At 39.0% G+C, this 23,334-nt stretch overlaps 2 protein-coding genes across 2 annotated transcripts in view; one reads left to right on the top strand and one right to left on the bottom strand.

The window, feature by feature from the left end:
- Positions 1-52: 52 nt before the first annotated feature.
- Positions 53-15,176, top strand: LOC109398641 (large ribosomal subunit protein uL13m). The gene is made up of 4 exons (XM_019671026.3): positions 53-194; positions 286-409; positions 480-634; positions 14,846-15,176. Exons 1-4 carry the CDS (start codon positions 171-173, stop codon positions 15,077-15,079), a joined length of 537 nt encoding a protein of 178 aa, XP_019526571.2. The 5' UTR covers positions 53-170; the 3' UTR covers positions 15,080-15,176.
- LOC109398642 (selenoprotein H) overlaps positions 15,101-23,334 on the bottom strand; it is a 199,827-nt gene continuing 191,593 nt past the window's right edge. The window contains exons 2-3 of the mRNA XM_062850732.1: positions 15,797-15,904; positions 15,101-15,728 (exon numbers count right to left, since the gene is read on the bottom strand). Coding sequence (XP_062706716.1) covers positions 15,348-15,728; positions 15,797-15,838 — 423 coding nt within the window. The 5' untranslated portion in view covers positions 15,839-15,904 and the 3' untranslated portion in view covers positions 15,101-15,347. The remainder of the gene's footprint in view (positions 15,729-15,796; positions 15,905-23,334) is intronic.

Genomic DNA, 23,334 nt, shown 5'->3' with positions numbered 1-23,334 from the left:
AGTGCCAGCACCTGAGCTAAACGTCAATCTTTGATAAACAGCTGTGCCGCCGGGCTTGTTTTGATTCTCACGTGCGAACGCGAATGAATCCAGTTTTTACGCTATCGTTTGAAATAAAATCTGAATATTGGAAATAAATTCGAGATTTTTGCCAGTAAAGTTCTATAAAAATGTCCGTGACAAAGCGAGTTCAGGTAAGGAATTCTTTCCGGCATAAAAAGATCGGAAAATATATGTTCAATCCCCAGTAACAAAAATCTGCTGTCTATTACATAAACATTCCAGCAATGGGCTACTTTTGCGAGGGCATGGCATGTCTACGACTGCACCTGGCAGAACCCGTTCGAATCGGCTTCTCTGATCCGGAAGCATCTGATGGGACTGCATAAGCCCATCTACCATCCGATGAGTATGCATCAATGCGATTATAAGTACCTAAAATGCTTGAATTCTATGCTTACGAAAATTATTTGTTTTAGATGATTGCGGAGATCACGTCGTAGTTATCAATACGGCCGAAATTGCACTGCCCGGGGATGAGTGGAAAAAGCGGGTGTACTTTCACCATACCGGATATGCTGGGGGCGCCAGCTGGACACTGGCGTGGGAGCTGCACGAAAAGGATCCTACTCAGGTGAGCATCGCTCCTTAATTTTAAATACATTGCTGCACAAACTTCGTTCATGAATGCACTCATGCGGGATAAGGATGGATTGTAATTGTAATTTATTTCTTAACGGTAGCCTGTTGCATGGATCAAATACCTAAAGCGACAAACGCTTAATTCGATTGAATGATTCAGTGCGGTGAGAACGTTAGCGCGCTGGCGAACAGAATAAACATAAGCGGCAATACAGCTGTGGAGCCCCCGTGGTTAGAAGAGTTTGAATCTAGTTTGTACCTGTTCTTATTGCTTCTTCGAGTGCAATGTTGAACAGTAAATTTGAAAGAGCATCACCCTGTTTCAACCCATCCAGGGTCATAAACGAGGTAGACACTTCGTCTACGATCTGAACACTTGATTTTGCACTATTCAGCGTTGCGTTTATCAGCCGGTTATCTGTCAAAGCTCGTCTCTTTTCAGTGAATCTGACGCGTCTTTAAAATCGATGAGCAGATAGTGAGTCTGCAAGTTTTTTTTTAATTCTTCAACCACTTACCCTAATTTACAGCTCTTTCTACTAAGGCACTGCGTGAGCGATTCCAATTGGCGGCTGTACTTACACTTTGTACAGCGCCTAAATGTATTTATTCTATTCTAATTCTACTGTAGCGAACTGGTTGTCGTTGCACTGCTGTCACTTTTCTACCCTGTCCATTGGTAGAATGATGAGCACGAGGATGTTGATGTGTGGCTCTTCTTCCTTTTCCAGTCCAATTGGAGGTACATTATGATTTGCCGTTAGCCGATATCCAATGTATCCGGGTCCGTTAGAGCATCTGGGTCCGGGAGAAAGAGCAACTGACGAAAAATTGCAAGTCCCGGGGCTGGGATCAAACCCATGATCATCCACTTATGTATCCACGTGTAGCCACTACGCTACGGACCCCGGCGAGTCAGCAAGTTATAGTCCTGAAATTTGCCTACGATCATCCACAGGCCACGCCGTCTTTACAATAATGGTATTCTCTCTGTAATTGGCATATTGTTGTCTGTGCCGTTTCTTGTAGATTTGGCATAATGAGGCCATCCAACCATCTGATTGGGTCTTCAGTTAGCCTAGTGGTTAAGGCTATGGATCGCCAATCTGGAGACGGCGGGTTCGATTCCCGTTCCGGTCGGGAACATTTTCTCGACTCCCTGGGCATAGTGTATCATTGTGCTTGCCTCACAATATACAAATTCATGCAATGGCAGGCAAAGGAAGCCCTTCAATTAATAACTGTGGAAATGCTCAAAGAACACTAAGTTGAAGCGAGGCAGGCCAAGTCCCTGTGGGGACGTAGAGCCATAAAAGAAGAAGAATGTGGCACGTTCGGTGTAGTACTAGATTTGTAGTAATGAGCTGAATTTTAGTATGGTGAGAAGGTCAGTTCTCCGTTTCTGCAATGAAATGGTTCAAAAAGCGTGGGTATTATGATTCCTTGCCTAATTTGATGCTGTTTGATCAAAACTTTGGGTAACTGTATTGTTTATGTTGCAAGAAATGGAGTAAACAACAACACAGTTACTCAAAGTTTTGCTCAAACAGCATCAAATTAGGCAAGGAATCATAATACCCACGCTTTTTGAACCATTCCATTGCAGAAACGGAGAATTGACCTTCTCACCATACTAAAATTCAGCTCATTACTACAAATCTAGTACTACACCGAACGTGCCCTATTATCTGATGAACAATTCTTCATCCTCCAAATCTTTATAAGAATATCTAGTGCGTTGATTTATGTAGCTGCTCGCATCCGTGCTTAGGAAGTTCGACCGGGATCTCGTCCCAGCAGCCTTTGAATTAGTCAACTCCTTAATTACCTTCTCAACCGCATATGCGCTCCTTTATTGTTGCCATTCAACAAATCTTCAAAGTGTTCCTTCCCCCAGGCTGCCACCATTCTTTTATTTGCAAATTATATTTCCGGTCGTTGCATATGCACTGGCGCAGTCTTGTACAGTTGCATAAAACTGTAATGTTTAGAGACAGACTTTCGGAGATAGCTTGAGAATACTAAGAGGGTTGTTTCTAGTTAGCTCGTCAGACGTAGAGTCATCTGTTCTACGTGTTTATTCTCAGTTTATATGATTCGATAGCGTTACGCGCATTACATTGAGAGCGAACATTCGTTCGCTATCTCCGTCATTAGACAGGGACATAACAGCTCTTCACCCTTAAGAGCTTACATAACACCAATCGAAACTTTTTTTTTCTTATACTATCAATATACACTGATTTCAATTCGAGCTGTATCAATACAAAACTTCATTAAAATTCGAAAACACATTAGTTCACCTTATCTTATAGAAAGTTCAATTATACACATAATTTTTTTCAATATTTTGTTTTCGCACTCGTTTGGACCTTCGTGGCGTGTCTTCGGAAGAGAAGGAGTTCCTTCGTTTTCGTCTCAGTCGCACAGCAACCTCAGGACCTCTCCCATTTCCGTTGCTGCTGTCATCCATCTGATTCGTTGCAACCCTCTGGTTCGTTGCAACTCTTACTTCTTCAACTGATGACGTTATCATTGGTTTGGGAGGGGATTCCGAGCGCCTTGGTAATCTAAGCTGATTTCGATGGACCATAGTTGGCACGTTTCCAATCACGATCTGGAATGTATTTTTAGAGAATCTCTTGAGAAAATGCCCTTTTAACCATTTGGCCGTAATGTGAGGGTTATGATTTTTGAACCATACTTCCTCACCCTCTGTTAAATTGTTAATAGGGTCGGTTGTCAAGTTAGCATTATTATTACATCCCAAACCATTGTCTCCTGTTAAAACACGCTGTTCAGACATTTGTCTCTTATAATGTTTTTTTGGGTTAATTAAATCAATAAGTTGCTTTGGAGCAAAAGAAAAAATATTCTCCGAAGGAAATTTTCCATCTTCCGTCAAACAATTATTTCTATAATTGAACAAAAATAAATTTATCTGGTCTTCCAAATCTATGTTTAAGTATTCTTCATCCAATAAAAATTTCTTCAACACATCCTTTATTGTTCTGACCATCCTTTCTGCTTGGCCATTACTCGAGGGGTTATATGGTGGACTTTTCATCACCTCTATTCCCTGCCTTTTTAAAAATTGTACGAAATTTACAGAGTTAAATGGGGGACCATTGTCCGACACCACAACATCAGGCAAACCAAATCTTGCAAAAAATTCGACTAATACTTTCAAAACTCGTCCAGCATCCGTACCCTTACTCATCTTTTCTACTTCTAACCATTTGGAATAGCTGTCGATTATTAAAAGATAGGTTTGATGTCCGAAATAGAAAAAATCGATGTGGATTCTGCTGAAAGGCCTCAAGGTAGGGGTCCATTGAGAAGTCACCTTAGGTTTCGGCCTTGTTGCCATTCCGTTGCAAGCATCGCACCGAACAACGAAATTTTGTATGTCCCTATTTATTCCATACCAGTATACCGTACGTCTAGCCAATTGCTTCATTTTTACCGCTCCGGAATGATTCGCGTGCAAAAGTTTCAAAATTTCACCGTGCATTTCTTGTGGTACAACTACCCTTTCATGATATAGTAGACAATCATCTACTATTTCCAAGTCCTCCTGATTTGCATGCACATCTATAAATTGCTTTTCTAATCTTTTTGGCCAACCATTTTTTAGATAAAAAATTATGCCTTGTAAAAATTTATCAGTTTTTGTTAATTTTGCTATTTGATTATGGTCGAAGGGGAACTCTTTACCGAAATTTATACTTCTTACCATTTCTACGTCATATTCCGCTGGAACTGTCTGCTCCAATGGAAATCGGGAGCAAAAATCGGCGTTACCCATTTTTGCCGAAGGCCTGTACACTATGTCATAATCATAAATAGATAATTCTAAAATATATCTTTGTAGTCTCGTCACAAATATTGAGTGTCTTCCAGCTTTCCCGAAAATTCCCACTAAAGGTTTGTGGTCTGTATATACCGTAAAGTGTTGGCCATATAGATATTTGTGAAATTTTTTTATGGTGCACACCAGAGCTAAAGCCTCTAGATGTAGAATGGGGTACGATTTTTGTGCGTCATTTAACGTAAAAGATGTAAAGCATATAGGTTTCTCTGTTCCATGCACAATATGAGCAATTACTCCGCCAAGACCATATCCCGATGCATCAGTCACAACAACTATTTCCTTCTTCGGGTCGTAAAACTCTAGAAATTGTGTGTTTATTAATGACTTTTTAGCCTCCTCAAATGCTTTTTCGCAATTCTCATCCCAATTAAATTTGACGTCATTTCTTAGAAGTTTATAAAGAAAATGTAGCTTTGACGACAAATGTGGGATGAATTTGTTGTAATAATTTATCAACCCTAAAAAGGACTTCAATTCAGTCACGTTCCTTGGCACCTTTGCCCTCTGAATTGTGGAAATTTTGTCTTGACAGGGTAGTAATCCTTTTTCGCTAATAATGTGTCCAAGATAAGGTAATTGTGTGACAAAAAATTTACATTTTCCCCAATTTATTTTTATGTTTGCATCTGATAATCTTTTTAGAACTAATAACAACTTTTCCCTACACTCAGAAAAAATAACACATTAAATTTAACAGTTCTGCACTTAAATTAAGACCAGTTGCTTCTACACTTGAAAACTATGTGCAGTGCTATTGAATCATTTTCGATTCAATCATGATAGAACTTATGTGCGACGCTTTTGGTTTTCAATCGTTTTGAATATGAGTTACAATGGAATGAATAATAAACGCATTTCCACGTGGTATTGGCTTCAAAATGTAAATAAATGCAAACTTTGAAAATTTGTCAATGAAGTTTATTGTATTTCATGAAAAAAGTACCAGATACTAAACACTAGATAGAGCGATTGTAAACGGAAAGGCTGAGGTGATCCCGTCGTGGACTTCACCGTTCCCGAGACCGTTCCTTCAGCACTTGGGAGAACCACCGGATGCTGGTGTCGGCACGACGACTATTGCGGCTGTGGAAGTTCGTCATTTTTGTCGCTAGAAACTCTATCGATTCCGATGCTGCAATAGGATTTAACTGAATGTTAACACTTGACATGTTATAAAGAAAGAATTATGTACTTACCTTCGAAAATATTCATTGTGCCGACTGACTGATTTATTCCAACGGCACGTTTTCGTGCAAACATTCGTTTCCTGTGCGCGCCATTGGGGTTTCTTGTTGTTTGGCTTGCTTTTAAGTTTTATGTACGACCGGTTACTTATCATACAGTTACACTTGGATCATATTCTAGTAATAATATAAATCATATGTATTACTTATAGATTTTATTACTGGCACATAAACGGATGATTCTCTCTCTCGCCAGCAATCTATGTGGTTATCGCACATAGAATTTATCATTCGATTAATTTGAGTGTACACTCATTCAAATCTTTTCCAGCTATGAGGACGTCATCTAAATAAACGTACACGTAATCAATGCCATCTAAAACAGTATCCATAATTTGTTGAAATATAGATGCACTTGATGTTGCTCCTTGAGGCAATCGGTTATAAGTAAAGAGGCCTTTTATTGTGTTTATTACCATGAAATGTTTAGATTTTTCCGTTAGTTCCAATTGAGTGTATGCCCCCTCTAAATCTAAAGCGCAAAAAACTTTGCAGCCCGCCAAACCAGCGAATAAATCTTGGGCAACAGGTAACGGGTACGTGTTAGGAATGATAACCTTATTTATGGACACCTTGCAGTCAATTACCAATCTGATTTCATTGTTCTTTTTTATGACAATTATCACTGGTGATGCCCATTGACTGGTTTTAATAGGAGTTATTACTTTTTCTTTTTCCAAGCGATCCAAATAATCTATAACCTTGTCCTTCAAGCGGTAAGGAACATCATACGCTTTCTTAAAAATTGGTTCATCCGATTTCATAACTAAATCTGCTCGGAAACCCTTGATCGGTGTAGAAAAATCTTTCAAAAATACATTGGGAAATTTTTTCTTAATATCTTCAGCAGCGTTACTCGTATCAATAGCCATATTATTAACAGTCAACGAGTTTGAGAAAAAATATCTCCAATCTTTAAAAAAAACATCTAACCATGTTCGTCCCATCAAAGGGGTAAAATCATTGCTGCAATTTAGTACTAACAGTTGCAATTGTGCCGTCACTCCCTTAAATTCAACTAAGACTTTTGCCTCCCCTTCAACCCTTAGTTTTTCCCCATTGACTACTATTAATTGTTTATCATATTTGCTTAAAGGATCCTTAAAATGCGTAAAGTATTTGCTCTTACTGATAACCGTTACAGATGACCCACAATCAACCTCCATAGTTAGGCTTTTATTCTCTATTGTTACTTCAACTAAACATGGTTCGTTAATTTTATTAATTGAAGACACCATCATGCAATATAAATCACCTGAATTATTTCCTTCATCTTCAGACTCGTCCGTTCGCATTCGATTCATCAGCTCACTGACATGTCCCTCTACGCTACGGCCGGAATCAATATCGTCCACCATGTTCACCGTGTCTCTTCTCATATTTTTAAGTTTGAAGCATTTCCGCTTCACATGCCCTTTTATTCCACAAAAGCTGCATATAAGATCTGCATAACTTGATCGCTGCCTATGACCCTCCTTTTTCCAATCCCTAGATTTGAACTGGTCGTTTTTATATGTATTGAATCTCCTGTCCTTGAATCTGTCTTCTAAACCTTCCCGATCATTCGACCTAAACCCAAGCCTATTCTTCACTGGACCTCGATATGAATGAGACTGAGCGGAATTATTTGCCAAATGGTAAGTGTTTGCAAGCTTATTAAGAGTTGAACCAACTGGCCCCCTTGCTTGGTTTCTCAGATACGCTATATGTTCTAAACTTGTGCCTGTACCTGTAAGATTTCTGTTGTTCGCACCTGCTAACTCCCACGTAGCAATAACTTTCTCCGCGGATTGTAGAGTTAAGTTTTCTTCGCTCAACAGCCTTTGGCGTAGAGAATTGTCTCTTAGCCCGGCCAAAATCCTGTCACGAACCGCAATATCCTTAAAGGTTCCAAAGGTGCAAAATTCCGCCTGTAGTTTTACCGAAAGAATGAAATCTTCAACCGTTTCATCGGGTTGCTGAACCCTGTTGTTAAATTTTAAACGCTGAATTAGATCACTTTCCGTTTTATCTAACCGTGCCTTAAGTTTCTTTGTCATTTCTTCATACGGTATCTCCTGAATACTTGTGGTTGGAAAAAGCAACTTCAACTCGGAAAAAATTACGGGTCCACCAAGGGTGACAAAGTATCCCCTCTTCTTATCCAAGTCGACGTTATTAACCGAAAAAAAAAGCTCGATGCGTTCGAACCAATCTGCAAAAGAAGCTCCTTTGCGATATGGTTCAATCGTAGTTGTAATGTTCGTGGTTGCCATTTTGCAGTACTAAAGGTGTATCTATTTATTTATTTATTTATTTCATTTAGTCAATCATAAGTAGACCGTTCCAATACAATTTTAACTTAAAACTAGAACTGTTTGCTTATTTTATTTTTAACTACGATTTGATGTGAATATTTTTTTTAGTTGTGATTTCGTCATAGTAAAATCTATAGTTTCGCAAAATTTATTGTAGGTTGTCATTATTTGGTTGAGGGGACCAAATTTAGCATAATTAGTACGGTGATGGTTTGTATAAAAAATACTACGATTTCGTAGTTGTCGAGAGGGAGCATAAAAGTTTAATTTTGAAAGAAGCTCTATCGAATCAATACGCTGCGAAACGATGTCGTTTACAAATGATAACATGGCAAATTCGCGTCGTTCTTTTAGTGTTTGAATGTTAATGAGCATACATCGTGCTTCATAAGACGGAAGAGGTAACCTTGTCCAACCTAATTTTCGAAGCGCAAATAGTAGAAATTGTTTCTGAATTGATTCTATACGACTTTCATGTGTAACCGAAAATGGTGACCAAACTATGCTACAGTATTCTAGAATTGAACGTACATAGGCTACATATAATGTTTTTACTGTATATGGATCGTGAAAATGATAACTAAATCGTTTTATGAAGCCTAACATATTATTTGCTTTGTTGATAACTGTATTATAATGATCAGTAAAAGTTAGTTTGGCGTCTAAAATCACTCCCAAATCTCTGATTCTGACGCATTTTTCTACCTGTTGATCGCCTAAAAATATTGTTACATCGGGTGTGCTACGTTTCCTACTTATGGCTATGGCATTACATTTTTTCACATTCAGTTGTAAAAGGCTTTTTTTACACCACACATAAAACATATCGATTTCCTGTTGAAAAGTGTGCAAGTCTTCATCGTTTACTATTTCTAGGAAAAGTTTCATGTCATCGGCATATATGAGAGCTTTAACTTTTTTAAGAATGAAGGAAATGTCGTTGACGTACAGAATAAATAATAATGGACCCAAATGAGATCCTTGAGGAACTCCAGATGTAACTTGAATAGGTTTAGATTTTACTCCCTTGTATCTAACTATTTGTTGACGATTGGAAAGGTATGACCCGACCCATTTAAGAAGACCTGGACCAAATCCTATTTTTTCTAGTTTAAAAAGCAACATTGGTACGTCAATTCGATCAAAAGCTTTACTGAAGTCTGTATAGAGAACTTCCACATGATTGCCATTGTCCATGGCCGTCAACGAATAATGTATGAATTCGAGCAAGTTTGTACATGTTGAACGTCCTTTGAAAAATCCGTGTTGCGTGTGAGTTATTCTGTTTTTGACCATGTCGAATAAAGTTTTATTGATTATTGCCTCAAAGATCTTGGGAATGCAAGAGATTATAGCTATTCCACGGTAATTACGTACGTCGGATTTTTTGCCGCTTTTAAAAATTGGCACTAGAAAAGAGCTTTTCCACGTTTCAGGGAAACTACCTGATTCCAGTGACATGTTATACAGCCAGTATAACGGGGATGTAAGTTCTACTGATACATTTTTTAAGAATACTGGTGGAATCCCATCCGGACCAGCACCTTTGGAGGCATCTAAACTTTTCAATGCATCCGTAATGTCATGTACTTTGATTTGATGAACGTTGATGTCTTTAGATAGCTCAGGAAGAAATGAGAAATATTCACGATCACGACTTTCCTCCGAATGTGTGGTGTAGATTTCTTCAAAGAATGTTGCAAAGAGATTGCAATTTGCTTCAGAATCTACTCCAACTTTTTCGTCAAGGTGCATTTCAGGTGGAAAATTGTCAGATTTTAATTTAGTTTTAACGTAATTAAAAAAATTCTTCGGGCATGATTTTATTTCCCGCTCAGTTTTTTCGTTATACTCTTCGGATGCAATATCAATGGCATGATTTAATTGATCGCAAATATTTAAATAATTGGATAAGCTTTGATCATTCCTATATTTTTTGTATGCTCTATGTGCTTTCTGTTTTCTGTTCTTCAGGTTTTTAATTTCTCGATTGAACCAAATGGGGTACCTTGAGGTATTATGTCGTCTTCTTTTCTTCAAAGGTATAGTGTCGTGAATTATACCGTATAATATTCTGTAAAATGTTGTAACGGCATCTTCGACATTTTCTTCATTTCTTAATACATTTTGCCAATTCACCAGAGAAATTTGTTGTCGTATATTATCATAACTTGCTGAACGATAATCATGAACTTCTTCAAAATCACATTCTTCAGGTCTATTGTTTACATGCACAATTAGAGAGAATTCAATTGCTGTATGAAATAGTTCATTTTTCCATAAGGGATGCAATGATTCTACAACACAGAAATCTTCATCAATATTCGTCATTAAAAGATCCAAATAGCGATTCTGTTGATTCTTAACATTATTAATATGATTGAGACCAAGACTTGCAGAACTATCGCATATAAATTGCACCGCTTCATTCTCTCCATAAATTGGTAGCAAGATGCTCTCATTGTCAACGTCTGGGATGAAATCGATATCACGTTGATTGAAGTCTCCATAAATATGCACTTTTATTTCGGGGGGAAAATTGCTAATGATATTTTCAGCATTATGATAAAATTTTTCATAGATAACTTTACGAGCATTACCGGGTGGAAAGTACACAGAGACAAAAACATGTGTTTCACCTGCTATGTGCACTTTCACCCATACATGCTCAAACTCTTTAAATTTAGTCGTTTTGATGATATCTGCGTTTAAATTTGTCGAAACAGCAACTAATACTCCACCCCCGGACTTCTTCTCAGACGTTAGACAATCGCGATCATCTCTGAAAACGTTGTAATTATTTCCGAAAACTTCTTCACTTTTAACAGTCATATCCCAACTAGTCTCTGTTCCTAGAATAATTGGATAAGGACAAGATAAAACTTTATTATGGATTTCGTGCATCTTAGACGCACTCTTCATACGGTTAAAATTTTGACAGTATACCAAAATTTCTGATTTCAAGTGTGTATAATGTTCAAAAGTTTCAATAATAGTATTGGAGGTTTTTAAGCTCTGTACCTCTTCTTCGTCTGTTACAACACTTGTTAATTCAAAAGTAGAGTCATGATTTGAGATTATGCTTATATTACCATCCGGTTCGTCCTCGTCTGGTTCTGGTGAACGCGTCAGGCTGAGCGAAAACACGATCGCTCACATGAACATGATGAGCAATGCTGGGAAAAGGCGGGACCGCATGACCAATTAGACGTCGATGTGTAGCTCGTTTGTGGGATTTCGTTGTCCACCGGGTATGGGTTTAGCACTTCACCTCTTCGAAATTGGATCCCTCGCAGATTTCCCACTGGAGGGTTGGAGAAGGTTACCTTAGCGGCTGCTAGAAGATCCTTATCCGGAGGGAGCATTTTTCCAACTTTTTGATGACGGTTATTATTATTATTGTTGAAAACAGCAGGACGGTAGTTGTTACAATCATTTTGGTTGCGAATATTTGGATTGCCGCTATTATTCCATCGATGATTAGTTTTATTTATATTATTTTTATTTTTCTGCACTGCATTTCGCTTGCGTCGTTTCTTAGCTTTGTCGGCTTGCTTCTGCTGTTCCACGCGACGAAGTTGGCGTGCATCGTATTCTGCCCAACTGGCCTTCCATACATTTCGCGCACCAAGCATTCTCCAGCCGCTAGAGTCTGATTCATTTGCTGCTTTGGCGGACATTTCGGCTCCTAGATTTGATGGTGCTGCTGTTGATGGTGACGATGTGGTTCTAATTTCGAGCGAATTAACCGCGCAGGAAAGTTGCTTCAATTCATCAATAATATCGACTGAGATCAAATTTGATTGGCTGTTATTATGCTCCGTACAATGGCCTGCCATATCGATAATAAGGCCGCTGACTTTTTCGAATTCAGAGCAAATATGTTTTAGCTCTCTTGTCAGATCGGAAGTCAGCGCATCAACATAATCCATTATGTTGTTTTTGGTTGCCTGCATCGATATGTCGAACAACGACGTTAAATGATTTTTTATTGCAACGTCGTCATGTTTTCCGTTTTGGATCCGGGCAGTCAGTTCGTTCACCTTAGCAGAGTTATTGGCAATTTCGACAGCGGCGTTGCTTATTTTTGCTGTCGTAGCTTTGAAATCGGATTTTAGGTCGTTTAAAAGCGTTTCCATACTCTCGAAGCCTTCATTTATATTGAATTTATTGAGATTGGCGGCAATTTTGTGGTTGGACTCTATCATCAACTTGTTGAGTCTGATGCTTTCCTGCTGTTGGTCGAAGAATTTTTCGAAGTTCACCTCAAGCAAGAAACGCTTTTGGCAATCATTACAGATCGGTAGCATATATTCAAGAATGCTTTGCTCATGATTTCTCTGAGCACCGACACATGCCGCATGGAATTTTTTTCCGCACGATCCATGGCAATACCACACATGCCTATCGTCACTGACGGTACAAATATTACTCGCGCACGGCATCGTTCACTTACGCAGCAGTTACAAATGACAAAAAAAAATGTTTACGAACGCGCGCGATTTATTCAAAGCGGAGCAAATATGAAACACGTCCGACCTGTACAACGGCTACTTACTTACTAACGCACCCCAAAAGAAAAACAAAAAAACCGCGGTTAACAAAGGCTATAGAAAACTATCCCTGCTTTGTCTATTCAAAATAAGAAAACAAAAACTCACCCGAACAACACCAAGGGAGTTCTCTAAACGTGCCGGACACAGCCAGATCCTGTGGAAATACCACCTGTTGGTTTGAACCAAACGCCTTTTCCGGTGCCGACTGCCGAATCGCCCTCGTCTGATGCAATGGAGTTCCGGTTGTCGTCTAGCAGAAAACTTTTTCGGCCGAATTTGTCATCAACTGGACCAAAATTGAGTGCACTTCCAAACTTGGATTCTCCAAACGTCCAATTTTGATTGCGTTGGATACCTGAACTGATACTGAAGAAAATCCAAACCTTCTAACACAGCTTCTTATCCAAGCAAACGCTGGCGTTTCCAGGAAATAAATGTTCACCACTCCAGATTCCGTAGCAGTCGATGTCCACTTCTATCCCTTTCTATGGGCCACTCCAATCTTGGATTTCCCAGAGATAATTAACTGCAGCACGCAAAAAAAAGCTCTTTCTCACTGCACTTTATACTTTTATCCTTGCTTTTATCACTGATTAACGTTTTTTCTCGCCGCCAAACTGTAATGTTTAGAGACAGACTTTCGGAGATAGCTTGAGAATACTAAGAGGGTTGTTTCTAGTTAGCTCGTCAGACGTAGAGTCATCTGTTCTACGTGTTTATTCTCAGTTTATATGATTCGATAGCGTTACGCGCATTACATTGAGAGCGAACATTCGTTCGCTATCTCCGTCATTAGACAGGGACATAACAAAAACCTCCGCATATCGTTTCTATGCAAGCTTTGCTGCGCTTCAGTAATCACACTCTCCTCGTGCTGTGTGTCATTTCTTGCGGCGTTGGATTTGTTTCTCTTCTGCTCTTGACAGCTTGTGCTGCTCCCTGTCTGTTGAGCTGGATAACGGTCACTTCACTAGCATTCGACTTTTGGTGGCATTATTTATTTTCGTTTGTCACTCGTTGGCATTCCTCGTTCAATCAACCATTACGTTGGCGTCGCTGAGCGGAACCTATCACCTCTTGCGCTGTTGTTGCCACTGTTTCGTGGATAAACTCCCATAAACTGTTGGCATTGCCAAACCCGTAATGATCTCACCTAACCTCTCGTATAGCTTCTGATGGTACTGTGTACCCTTCGGCTAGCAAACGTTGGATAATGGAACAATATACCGTCAAGGCGCCATTCACCGTGGGGGCTCCATTCACCGTGTGCCTTCGAATATTTTTTCATTACTTCCATATTATGATTGAATGATATGACAATTTCCCTTCAATTTCACCAAACATTGTATTGGTGAAATTGAAGGGAAATTGTCATATCATTCAATCATAATATGGAAATAATGAAAAAAATATTTGAAGGCACACGGTGAATGGCGCCTTGACGGTAATTCTGTTCTTTCTTGAACTGGTGACGCTGGATAATTGCGCCCAAAATTTTGCGACTGAAAGATAATGATCCACGTCAATGTTCAAACCTATGTATAGAACCAAACATCTATGACAACCGAAAATGTCGACCACCACATGCATTATGCGCTTTATGTGACAACAAATGTCACCGTTCTAGTGTAACCAGGTGTTTTCCAGAAAAAGTGTTTTCGATATACGCTGACGCTATACAACATTTTATACTCAGCATCTGGATGCCCAACATAACAAACAAATACAACCTACCAAATTCAAAAACACCGAATATAATTGGCTTCTTTAGCGGTGTTGGGATAATTCCATATTCTGAATCTGCATGCCAAACTGAGCCGAAATCCAAATTTTCATCAATTTTGGTGCCCGGGAACCTATTTAAATATCAATTTGAAGTTTGTATGGGAGCGATTTGTCGAATCACCCCTCGTTGCATTTTGTACTGGGCGGAGCTGTCAAACAGTTGCCTAGCTGTCAAAAGGTGATTTTCAAAAAATCTCTTTGAAATTGATTTTAGGTATCAAAATAAAGTTCTAAAAATCTGAAAAAAATCATAGCGGCTCAGAAAAAGGTGCTCTTTTGTATAAAATCAAAAAATGAATACTTTTTTCAAAATTTAAAAACCCAATTAATCCTGATTTCTGACTATGGTACTTGATCAACTAATTTATATAGACATTAACGGGTGGATTTATTGTATAACTGGCGATCATCATATTGAATAATGAGGAATAACTATTTTTCTTTCAGATAATGAAAAAAGCCATTTATCGTTCAATGCACGGAAATCTCCAGCGTCGTCACACGATGCAACGGCTGCACCTCTTCAAGGACGATAACGTCCCTCAGGAAATTCTCGAAAACATCACCAACCAAATCCGACAACCAAGACGAGTGCCGGAGCGGTTAGACCAAATCGATCCGGATTTGGTGAAAAATTTCCCCAAGATAATGGACTACCCTAAGGATTACGTACTTCGGTAAATGATGGACGACACCTGAGGCTATTGAGAAAAAGGTAACGTAGTGTTTATTGGTTCGTTAATGGAAACATCGAGTCATTTGTACCGACCGACAAAAATGTGGTAACACTAGATCCGAAACGCCCTGATGGTCCACAGTCTACTATTGAAAACTTCCAACACTTAGGTCCTGCTCAGGTTTACCTAAGCATTTTCATACGCCAATCATGTAAACTGGACAATCAAGAATTTCGAATCTATAGTTAACCGACATTGTTGATTCTTAAGATCTACTTCAAAGCCGCCAAAACGTCCTGCAGAATTTGGTCGGCTTCCGGAAATTTTTCCTTCCTTGGGGGTCCCTTCGGCAGCCCAGACCAAATCTGCACAGGTTTGGCATCCTGGGATTTGGCAACGGAAATTTCGAACGCTCCGCGACGTGGTTTCCCTCCCTCGTTCAGCTTCAAACCGAACGATTGTTCCGGCGCAAGTTCACTCAATTCCTTGTGAAGCTGAGCAGCCTTGCGCTTGAACACGGATCAGGAAGTGCAATGTTCGATGAATATAACTGAGCCATTTTTATTGGAACCAGCGTCGCTCTTCGATTCATGCTGATCCGGCTTAGCTTTGGGCGTTGCTGGTTTTTTGGCGTCTTTCCTGGCCCGAGCAGGCTGCAATGCACGCATTTTGTTATCTCTATGTAAAAAAATATTTATACCTAATAGTATGTAGTTTTTACCTGTGTTTTGGGTGTTCCCGACTTTTTACGGCTAGGAGCCATTGTTATCTTTGATGAAATAAAGTTTAATCACAACTTTTGATAATAAACGAGGTTCTTTGAATGAAACCAAACCAAATTTAATTTTCCTTTTGGAAATTTTGGAAAGGATACAGTTCTGGAGCAACATTTGAAAAGGGCCCAAGAGGTCTTGTGTCTTTTTTCTAAAACACTCCGTAGGGCATAGCAGCAGCCCGCCCACGCAAATGAACACCGTTATCCGAAAGATCGATGTTTGCTCTATCTGATAACGGTCTTAGTTTTTGTGAATAAGCTGAGGGCAATGAGAGTCTAATGAAGGTGTGGAAGAGACACTTCGTGTGCGTGAGATCCGTGTTTGGTGCAAACCATGTCACTACTACAAGCAAAGCGAGCTCCCATAAGAACGCGTGTCAAATAGTGACGTCACTAATTGTGTTTACATTTTTCTTTGCTTACTAATATATAGCCATCTCTTCTTCTTCCCCACCTGTAATATACTCTCATTGAGCTGAGGGGGGCTCAGGAGCGACGTGTGAAGTCATTGTTTACCAATGCTTGTATGCCTTTTTCAAATGTTGCTCCAGAGTTAAGACCGACTTTGGCGCCAAAAGGAACACTACTGTTTACTTGGCCTTTAGCTTCAAAATGAAAGTAGCGCAAATCTGCGATAGGCTCATGCGGGCACGCTTGTTCAAATTCACTCAATAAAGGGTAATGCCTGGTTTACATGGAGCAAGTGACTTGATTCAAGTCAATGGAAAATGCCCAATTGAATGCGAATTGAACGTGTAAACACCACCGTTCATCTCAGTTGAGCAACTGACTTGACTTGAACGAAAGTTGAACATGTTCAACTTTTTTGTTCAAGTCAAACGAAATCATCTCACTTGCCCCGTATGAACACGCGATTCATGTGAGTTGAAATCAAGTCATCTGTCAAATGAGCTGAATTCAATTCAGTTTGTTTACGCACCGCACGTGTTGAACAATGTAAACACTTGCTTCAATTGAGATGCATTCAAGAGCATGCAAGTGGACACCCAAGTCATTTGCTCAGTCTAAACACGTCATTCCATTGGATTGAACATGTTTGAGAAGTTTGCAACTCACATGCTCGTTTCAATTGAACAGTCTAAACCAGGCATAATTTTCAAATTCACTTTGCAGTTTGACCACAGAGAACAGACATCCAAGCTCAATCCACAGAGAACAGACATCCAAGTCCAGTTCCGAAACTGTGTAAGGAATTTAACGGCCATTTGAAATCGGCAACTCAAGTGGCAATAGCGTAGCGCTGCAATCGGTTAATTTCCCATACTAATTTAATTCACCACTTTTGAAATCTTTCAATTCACCACTGACTGTGGCAATATGGTGTTTGGTGGCGTTAGTGTTGTCATCGTGTATTGGTGGTTTGCAACCTTACTCAAGTAAAGATTCAAATCCTTACACAACTTTCCGAATGAAATTTGTTCTAGCCTGGATGTCTGTTCTCTGTGCTCAATCTGAATTTTGTGTATTTTGGAATATTTCATCGGCAACACAAGTGGTAATAGCGTGGCGCTGCAATCGATTAGTTTCTCATACTAATGTAATTCACCACTTGAAATGTTTCAATTGACCAATCCAAATGCCTGAGTGTCTGGATGTTCTGATTTGGTGCTATTCGACACCTACAAACTATTTTTATTTCGCTGGAAACCAGCAAAATTTTGCTGGTTTTTGCCAAGCTGCAAATACAGGGTGCGGCAGGAAAAAATGCGAAAAGTTCAAGGCACTATTGCACGCTAAATATGGGATATATATGACTATTTTTTCATGACAGTGTATCAGTCAATGTATATATTCTAGCTCTGCAAAATAAAAATGAACATATTTGATGTTTAACGTGGGATAATGTAAGCCTAATGAGCGGGTATCAATAAACTGCGCGCCCAATGGTCATTAAACAAATTGACTGTAACAGTAAAAATATTAGCTTTAATTCTATGAACAACCAGACCACACTAATCCAAAGCCATGTAGTTTTACATACTAGATGAAATAAGTACATATATTTGATGATATTGTAGAGAAAATTAAAAGTTTTGTTTTATCAGATACGAAATTTAGCGACCTGTGTACTTTTCTGCGGTTTGAAAATTCTGATTGTCTTCAGCTTCAGGCGCCGCCCTGTAAAGGTTAGTGATTAAAATGGGAAAATTTTTAATTAACTTTTCAGAAAATTAGCCTATTAGAGATCATGGAACATTGAAACATAGCTTGGTTAACGTCATATGGACAAAAAAGAGGTTTGAAGCTGAAAAACACTTTCGCATTTTTTCCTGCCGCATACTGTACAGCAATCCATCCAGCAAAATATCTTTTGCTGAATCTCCAGCAATGTGTATTGACAGCATATTTTGCTGGTTGATCAGCAATTTTGTCCGCGCTCGACTCCAGCTGAAATTTTTTGTTCTTTTTTTTAATGTTTACAAATTGTGAAATTTTATAACTATGGTTTAATCAGCAATTTCCTGCTAGCCAAAAATACTCAAAGGCAGGCATTATCCATAACGGATTCAGCCATTGCAATCATTGCTGACTTATCAGTTGCCATTACTGATGTTTCAGCAAATAGAAATTTGCTGGTTGCGTCTCAGCAATAGGCTCCTAAAGTCCTATCGGGATTCTTGTTTTAAACCACAATATATGGTTCAAGAATACATATTTACTCATTTTTTGACGTTTTTATTAGCCATAGTTGAAAATATATAATTTTTATTTTTTTAGCCTTTTTGTCTCGTCCCTAGCTTATAACACATACTTTGAGTGATTTTTTTTCACCGTGTATGTCAGATAGGAACATTTTTGAAATCCCAGTGCGAAAAATGTCGAGCTCAGTCACATAAGGTTGACCTCAAATGTCAAAGTAGAATTATTTACCATTTTACTTATTTCGAATTTTCTTATTATTCCTTTGTTTTTCAAGTTCGAGTAAAGTACAATTCCGATTAGAATACCATGCTTGATCGTATTATTCAGTATAAGCGAGATTTCGTTTTTAATTTTAGGACCCTATTGATTTTGCTGGATAGGATATCCAAAATCCAAAACAAAAACAAAAATAGAGTTACCAAATTTCAATGATCAGAGTGTGGCCGACCCACCTCCACTTTCGCTTCTGAATTTCTGTCACTCTCGGCTTTTTACAGCCCAGTGGCAGGCATTGTTATCAACATCTCTTTTGTTATAATGTGTTGATCTAATGAAAATGGGCCCCTGATGTCTGAACTGTCACTCCATGTTATTGATATAGGCGTGTCAAAGGCGTGGCTTTTTATGACATCAATAATGGAGCTTCACGTTGGAGATCCAATTGGGTTCTTTAGGGGTATCCGGATTATTTCATAATCGGATTCTCCGCCCAACAATTAGTCGAAATCCAAAGTTTCATAATTTTCGGAGATCGGGAACTATTTTTAAAATACATTTGAAGTTTGTATGGAGATTTTTTTTTGGTCGGGTCGAACTGTCAATCTATCGATTGAACTGTCATTCTACAAAAATGGAAACTGTTTTGTTAATGTAACCATCAAAACAAAGGTATTGGAAACCAATAAAATCACGTTATACTCAGAAAAATGAGCTCTATCGATTAGGCTATAGAACATAGCAATAATTTATTCACTAAACAACCCAATTGTGAGACCACCATCACACCAAATTTTGATTTTCTCATCCAACAAAACCAATTGCTGGATAAGCATCAGCAAATTGCATTTTGCTGAAAGATCGGTACTGCTAACTGAATAGTCAGCAAACATTGAAATAGCTGGCTAAGGGAACGTTCAAAAATTACGTCCAACATTTGGGGGAGGGGGGGGGGTTCTAGAAAAGTGTGACAGTACGTGTATTGGGTATAGGGAAATTGCGTGACAGAGGGGGGAGGGGGGTCTAGAAATCCCGAAAAACGGTGGACGTAATTTTTGAATCTTCCCTAATCAGCAAAACACTTGTCAAAAACTTACAATTTTATATAAAAAGTGTTTCTCGCCTCCTCATTCCGACTTACAAACTGACGTTAGAACTGTAGCAGAAATCATGAAAATTCCGACAAAAAAGTCTTCAGCAGCATAGAGAATAAAGCGCAGTGTTTTCATGTATGTCTCCTGCATTTGTACACTGGTGGATTAATAAATTTCAGCTAATTAAAAAGCATTTAAAGTTGCCGGCTGTTCGGGTTCGTTTGGAAGTTGACCATCAATGTTAACTTCTTTTCCCGATCAGCCTAGATAGCTGTGTAGTGTCGGTAGCGGTTGTCTCAATTGGCTAAGAATAACACTACGGATCGCCTGATCCAGTGGTAAGAGTCCACTAAACAGGTGACCCCTAATTCATGGTGTTATGCGGCTTTACGCTTACCGTGCCAAAGAATGAATGGTTAGGGGGGTCTAATAAAAACCTAACCACAAACGGAGCCTGTGGAGAATTAGGGCGTCCTCCACAGTATCACGCCCTTACTGCGCTAACCGGAGCAATGGTGCAGTGGACCTTGCGTTTCTCCGAGATAATTAGTTGCCCTTCTTAAGTCTCAAATTTGAGGCTAAATAAGGGCGGGGTTATTCAAATGTTGTTAATTAGCTTACATTACTGCCTATATGGGTTCGCTTAATGCGTTTTCGCCATTGGCGTTTTTCAATTGACCACGATTTGGTTCGTCGTTGATGTTTCCTGTTTGTGCTGTGATTGTGAAGTGCGTTATCCTGTCTAGTTTGGGTAGTGGCTACGGCAAGGAAACCTCAGATCAATTTTCAGCGTAAAAAGCGTATGTAGCCCAAGTGGATCTACTTCAAAAAGTTTATTTTCGTAGGGTAACTTCTGTCTAGGTTACCTTGTGAACCCAGCTTTGCTTTTTTCATTATAGATGAACTGTCGTGCCTCGAGCATGCTCTATTTTAGAATAACGTTAACAGTATGTTTCAACCTTACCTTATGGATGCCTTCAAGCAAGCTCTTGTTTTCAGCATCTCTTCGCTGATATTTGGCATCTGAAGTAGCTCAAACATTGATTTGAGATGCTTCAGTTTCATGGAATACTTAGGTAGTACAGTTCATGGTTAACTTAACATAGAATTGCACCTAACCCAACTCTGCATGAGCAGAATTTGTCATGAGTTGACTGATTGGCATGTGTCAGATGAGGACTCTCCATTTGACCTTTTTGCACTTTGGAGTGTTCCTTCGCAAACTTTGCGTATTCAGGCGTCCCTGCTCAACAAGCTAGGGAACCTGTAATAATTGGTTGCGATCACATTTTATGGATAACTCGCTTCCATTGCTACTCCAAGAGAGTTTCATTATGGTTTTGTTATTACAACGCCCTTCATTGTGGTATACCATAGCTACTGCTTTGAAAGAAGCTTGTCCTCTGCGGTCTGTGCGGATCGCAAGAGGTATTCCTGAATGGAACTCGGACCTGTTCAAGTTCTAAATATCTTCGGATAAACCAGTCTTTTGTATAGCTACGAATCTTTAGCTTCTACCCCGAGGATTGTAGCTATAGAAAAGTGTGACAGTACGTGTATTGGGTATAGGGAAATTGCGTGACAGAGGGGGGAGGGGGGTCTAGAAATCCCGAAAAACGGTGGACGTAATTTTTGAATCTTCCCTAATCAGCAAAACACTTGTCAAAAACTTACAATTTTATATAAAAAGTGTTTCTCGCCTCCTCATTCCGACTTACAAACTGACGTTAGAACTGTAGCAGAAATCATGAAAATTCCGACAAAAAAGTCTTCAGCAGCATAGAGAATAAAGCGCAGTGTTTTCATGTATGTCTCCTGCATTTGTACACTGGTGGATTAATAAATTTCAGCTAATTAAAAAGCATTTAAAGTTTTAGGGAAAAAAACAAAAAAAGCAGCCGGAATTGAGCGCGGACAAAATTGCTGGTTGACCAGCAAAATATGCTGTCAGAACGCATTGCTGAACATCCAGCAAAAATATATTGCTGGATAGATTGCTGTATCCACAGCATCTTAAAAACCAGCAAAACTTTGCTGGTTTCCAGCGAATTAAAAATAGTGTGGCACGAATTATATACCGCAGGCATCTATTGTACGTGCAGTTGAAACCCGAAATTTTCGGCTAGCGAAGTTGGATTATTCTCCAAATCCGTGCGTGTGCAAAAGATTCTAGACATTAAATAAAAGTCATTTATTCTGCACAAATTATGTGGAAACATTATTAGCGTGCAACAGGTGCGATCTTTTCCCGCCATCCGGCTGGAAGGCGACCGTGGTGACAGTTGTTGGTCGCAACGCACATGTGAGGCAGCGATTGTATATGAACGCCGCTAACGCCATCTGTTCGCTGATTGCCACTTGGCAATTTGTGGCGGCCATGTGTTTTACACAAGCTGCTGACCCGAATAAAAAATACAGTAGAAAAACCGAACGTTGTATTGTAACAGCACTATTTAAAACCATATTTTTACAATAGACACCACTGTAAAAATAAAAATACAAAAACAATAAAATGTAATGTAGAACCCAATACAGTATATTGTAAATAAGATTTTTACAATATACTATACGGGTGGTTAAGTATCGTAACAATATAAAAAAATATTTTTCTCCATATATATTTTTTTGCAAAACCATACATTATATTGTAAATGAATTGTTATAAATACTGATATGTGGGTTTTAATAAACCGTACATTGTATGGTACACATATGGTTTCAAACAATAAAATGTACCGTAAATATATTGTTTTTAATTGTAGTTTCACTACTGGTTATACATTTAATTTAATGGTTTTGGAATGGTTCTCTTTTGTTATGTTGTATTGGTTTACATTACATAAACCATATAATGTTATATTATCTTGTCATTTTCCTCCTGTTAATGGCGTTTTAGGCTTACTAGCATTATGAGAATATCATATCGCTTTGGGAATTCTCCAGAGCGTTTTGGATAACCCTTCATATTGGATCGCCCACGTCTAAGTCTGAGTCGAGGTCTGAGTAGTCTCTGATTGCATTAACAGTTGAAGCTTAGGCTCCCATGCCCCACCAGCCAGATAACTGGGTTTCGCAAACTAAGCATTATTTGTGGCAACACTTTGAGCGGCATGATGGAACTATGCCGAGCGCGCTAAGTATTATTAGACCACTAATGTAGTTGCATGAAGTGGGTGACGAGGTACATAAGTATCATTACAGCGTGCTTAACCGTTTTTGCAATATTGAGGCTCCAGTTTGACTAAAGTTTGAAATACACGGGGAAATACATAACAACTCATGAGAAAACTGTCAAGTTCGATCCAAGTATAAGTTAGGCTAAAAAGCGAACCCACAGACGAACCTATATTAGAATTTCTATCAGTATTCAGTCCAGTTCATATGTTAAAGATGGCTCTACGATAAAGTACGTCAATCGTATTTCTCTCATCGCACTCTACATACCTAGTCCACCATATCTCTTGGATCTGCAGTTCTTAAGAGATCTGGTTTACTACTTATTTAAACATT

This window comes from Aedes albopictus, chromosome 2 (assembly GCF_035046485.1).
Source record: "Aedes albopictus strain Foshan chromosome 2, AalbF5, whole genome shotgun sequence".
Lineage (NCBI taxonomy): Eukaryota > Metazoa > Arthropoda > Insecta > Diptera > Culicidae > Aedes > Aedes albopictus.
This window is presented reverse-complemented; position numbering and strand designations above follow the sequence as displayed.

Excerpts from the sequence above, each read along its gene's own strand:
- LOC109398641 (XM_019671026.3), top strand. The coding sequence starts at position 171 with ATGTCCGTGACAAAGCGAGTTCAG. Across the intron at positions 410-479 it reads GCCCATCTACCATCCGATGA|ATGATTGCGGAGATCACGTC; the intron begins GTATGCATCAAT and ends TATTTGTTTTAG. Across the intron at positions 635-14,845 it reads ACGAAAAGGATCCTACTCAG|ATAATGAAAAAAGCCATTTA; the intron begins GTGAGCATCGCT and ends TTTTTCTTTCAG.